This window comes from Melanotaenia boesemani, chromosome 8 (assembly GCF_017639745.1).
Source record: "Melanotaenia boesemani isolate fMelBoe1 chromosome 8, fMelBoe1.pri, whole genome shotgun sequence".
NCBI lineage: Eukaryota > Metazoa > Chordata > Actinopteri > Atheriniformes > Melanotaeniidae > Melanotaenia > Melanotaenia boesemani.
In genome coordinates this window covers 31,684,133-31,687,460 of record NC_055689.1, presented here as the reverse complement: position 1 = coordinate 31,687,460, position 3,328 = coordinate 31,684,133, and the positions used below count along the sequence as shown (strand labels likewise).

The 3,328-nt window shown below is 44.1% G+C and overlaps 1 protein-coding gene across 1 annotated transcript; it reads right to left on the bottom strand.

Annotated features, from left to right (window-relative positions):
- Nucleotides 1-270: 270 nt before the first annotated feature.
- LOC121644033 (tripartite motif-containing protein 16-like) lies at nucleotides 271-2,720 on the bottom strand. Its single transcript, XM_041991727.1, has one exon. The coding sequence runs from the start codon at nucleotides 2,389-2,391 to the stop codon at nucleotides 730-732; it is 1,662 nt and encodes a 553-aa protein (XP_041847661.1). The 5' UTR covers nucleotides 2,392-2,720; the 3' UTR covers nucleotides 271-729.
- Nucleotides 2,721-3,328: the final 608 nt, after the last annotated feature.

The following is a 3,328-nucleotide window of genomic DNA, read 5'->3' as shown; positions in this document are numbered from 1 at the left end:
TGAATCTAGCAAATAAACAATTTCCCTCCAATGGTTGATGGATTTCATGTTAAACCATGTTAGTTTGTGGTGTCCCTGCTGTTTGTCTTGTATTATTTTATCACTGTGTGCTGGAGCTGAAGAAAATATTTCTATGTTAAAGAAGAAATGTCAGAACAACAGAAGTCACTAAATAAGAACTGATCATTTTAAGCAGGTGGATCAAATCTGTGTGAGAGACGAAGGAAAGAAAAATCTAAGTAGAAGTTCAAAGAAAACTTGACTCATTTCTCTGCAATGAAGCTGTTTTATTGAAGGAAGTCTAAATGACACAAACTGACATCATCATTAGAAACCTTGTTTGTTTGTTGGTTTAGAAAAACTAAATCTGTTCTCTAGAACAACTAAAAGTTATTACAAATAGAAAATGATTTTTACATTTCCAAAGTGTTGAGAGTAAAATAATGTGTGATGAAGGAAGTTTCTGCTGGTTTCTCTGTTTGGCTCCATGAAGTGGAAGAGAAACAACAACATACAAATACATCAATACAAATATTCAACACATATTTAGAGAACAGAGAAGTTCAGATTTTCATGTTGATGGAAATAAAAATCATCATTAGCAGTGATTTCCTCCAAAAAGAAACAAACAGGAAAAACCAGCAAATAAAAAAAGTCAAATAAACAACAGAACAGCAGAGCAGAGACATCACAACAATGAAGTCTCAGCAACAAGCAGAGAAAATAACTTTACTTCACTTCACACAACTCAGCACTGGATCCAGGACCAACACGAAATCCAGCATAGAGCGGTTGAGTGAATGTGGTCTGGACTCTGTGGAGGAGAGTCCTGGTTTCAGAGACGCTGTAGAAGGACAGAATACCTGCTCTGTGATCCAGATACACTCCTACTCTGGAGGACCGAGGACCTGAGATGGAGTTTATGATGTTGTTGTAGAGAAACTGATAACGGTTTTGGTGACAATATAATGACCAAGATTTGTCATTAAATCCAAATCCACTTTCGCCTCCTGCTCTGCTGATATTCTTGTATGCGACTGCTACATCAACGTTTCCTCTCATTTCCACCTCCCAGTAACAACGTCCAGTCAGACTCTCTCTACTCAGAACCTGAGACAAATGAGTGAATCTGTCTGGATGACTAGAATAAGACTGATGTTGATCCATTCTTGTCACCTTTTTGTTTCCCTCTGACAGTAACAGCTGTGTGTGTGCTGTGTTTGGATCCAGTGTGATTCCACATGAATATTTTAAGAATCCAGCTCTGCTCTTTGGTTCTGGTTGTGACAGTAAAACATGCACATCAGTGACTGTCAGTGAGATGTTTCTCCATCTGTCTGTCAGAATGTCCTGTAGTTTATCTCTGAGCTCTGACACAGCTGCTGTCACATCCTCAAAGTATCTCAGAGGACGGATATTGATGCCGGATGAGTGTGTAGACTCACTGAGTGCTGACAGTGAGGGGTAGTTGTGTAGAAACTGGTTGTGATCCTCTGTGTGTGAGAGCTGCTTCAGCTCAGCGTCTTTCCTCTTCAGCTCAGTGATCTCCTGCTCCAGCTTCTCCTGAAGCTCTTTGACTCCACTCACTTCAGTTTCCTGCTGGGATCTGATCTGCTGCTTCACATCAGAGCTTCTTTTCTGGATGAGACGGATCAGCTCAGTGAAGATCTTCTCACAGTCCTCCACTGTTTTATCAGCAGAGTGATTGATGGCCTCCACCTCCTGTTGAAGCAGCTTCACATCTTTCTCTCTGTCCTGGATTCTCTGCTGGATTTCTTGTCGACTCACCTCCAGCTCTCTCTGCCTCTCAGTCCTTTCTGCTGCAGCTGAGACTGTGTCGTGGCCTTTATGTTCATCCACAGAGCAGAGATAACAGATACACTTCTGATCAGTACGGCAGAACATCTTCATCACCTCATCATGACGAGAGCAGATGTTCTCCTGGAGGTTCTTGGAGGGCTCCACCAGCTTGTGTTTCTTTAATGGAGCCATATCATAATGAGACTGAAGGTGTTTCTCACAGTAAGAGGCCAGACAGAATAAACAGGACTTGATGGCTTTCAGTTTTCTTCCAGAGCAGAAATCACAGGCCACATCTTCAGGTCCAGCATAGCAGTGATCAGCAGGAGCAGCTTGGAGTCCAGTCTTCTTCAGGTCTTCTAATAAATCAGCTAACATGGTGTTTTTCACCAGGACAGGTCTCGGTGTGAAGGTCTGCCTACATTGAGGGCAGCTGTAGATTCCCTTCTGATCCTCTCCATCCCAGAAGCTTTTAATACAGTTCATGCAGTAGCTGTGTCCACAGGGAATAGTCACCGGATCCTTCAGTAGATCCAGACAGATGGAACAGCAGAATTTTTCTCGGTCCAGCTGATTTCCCTGCTGCGCCATTTTCCTCTTCACAGTAACTGTCAAACAGTTTCACTTTCCCTGAACAGAAAGGGTGTGTGCGCTCTGAAGGACAACAGATCTCACATGAAGCAGGAAATGAGTCTTACCAGCAGCTGCATGTTCCACCATGTTGCTCACACCCATCCTGATGAAGAGAGATCTGTGGAGGGGCGGGAACATAGAAACATCTGCTAGGAGTGGCTACAGGAACTAACATGTAACATGAAGCGCCTCATCTGCAGTATCAGTGCAGACTTTGAACAGATCTACTTCTGTTTCCAGCCTCTTCTACTGTTGTTTACAATTCTCCTTTAGAGACTCTCCACAGAGACGATACTGACCCTCTGTTATCTGCTGAGGCTCAACAGCTGCTTTGCTCAACTTTCAACATAAACTTCATGTTTGAATTCATTAAAAATAGACTTTACCTGTGTTTTATTAGGAAATAATGGAGACACTTTGCTGTTGCTGCTGATAATGAAATCAGTTTTAGGATGTGACACAGCAGTTCTTCCAGTTTATTCAGGTTTAGACACAAAAACAAGTGGCTCAGGTTGAAGGAAAAACCTGGTTTGGAATAAAACATGTTCATCATTAAATGGAATTTTCTTTAATCTGCTGTGTGATCTAAAACTTCAAGATGACATGACCCTGTGGGGGGGCCTGGGGGTGGTGTGCCATGGGTCTGGGCTCTGCCGCTGTCCCCATCCTCTCATTCCCTGTTAGGCATGTGGGGGGGGTGGGTACCTTCTGGGGTCGGTGGTGGCTCATTGGGTGCGGTCCCTGTATGGCCCGGCCATGGGGGGCGGCCTCTCCTGGCCTGTCTTGCCCTGGGGGACCTCCTGGGAAACGAGGGTGCCTAATGCCACTAGAGCCTCAACATCCAGAGGGAAGTTTGCTTCCCTCTGGACTTACATCCCCGGACCCCTCTTATTTC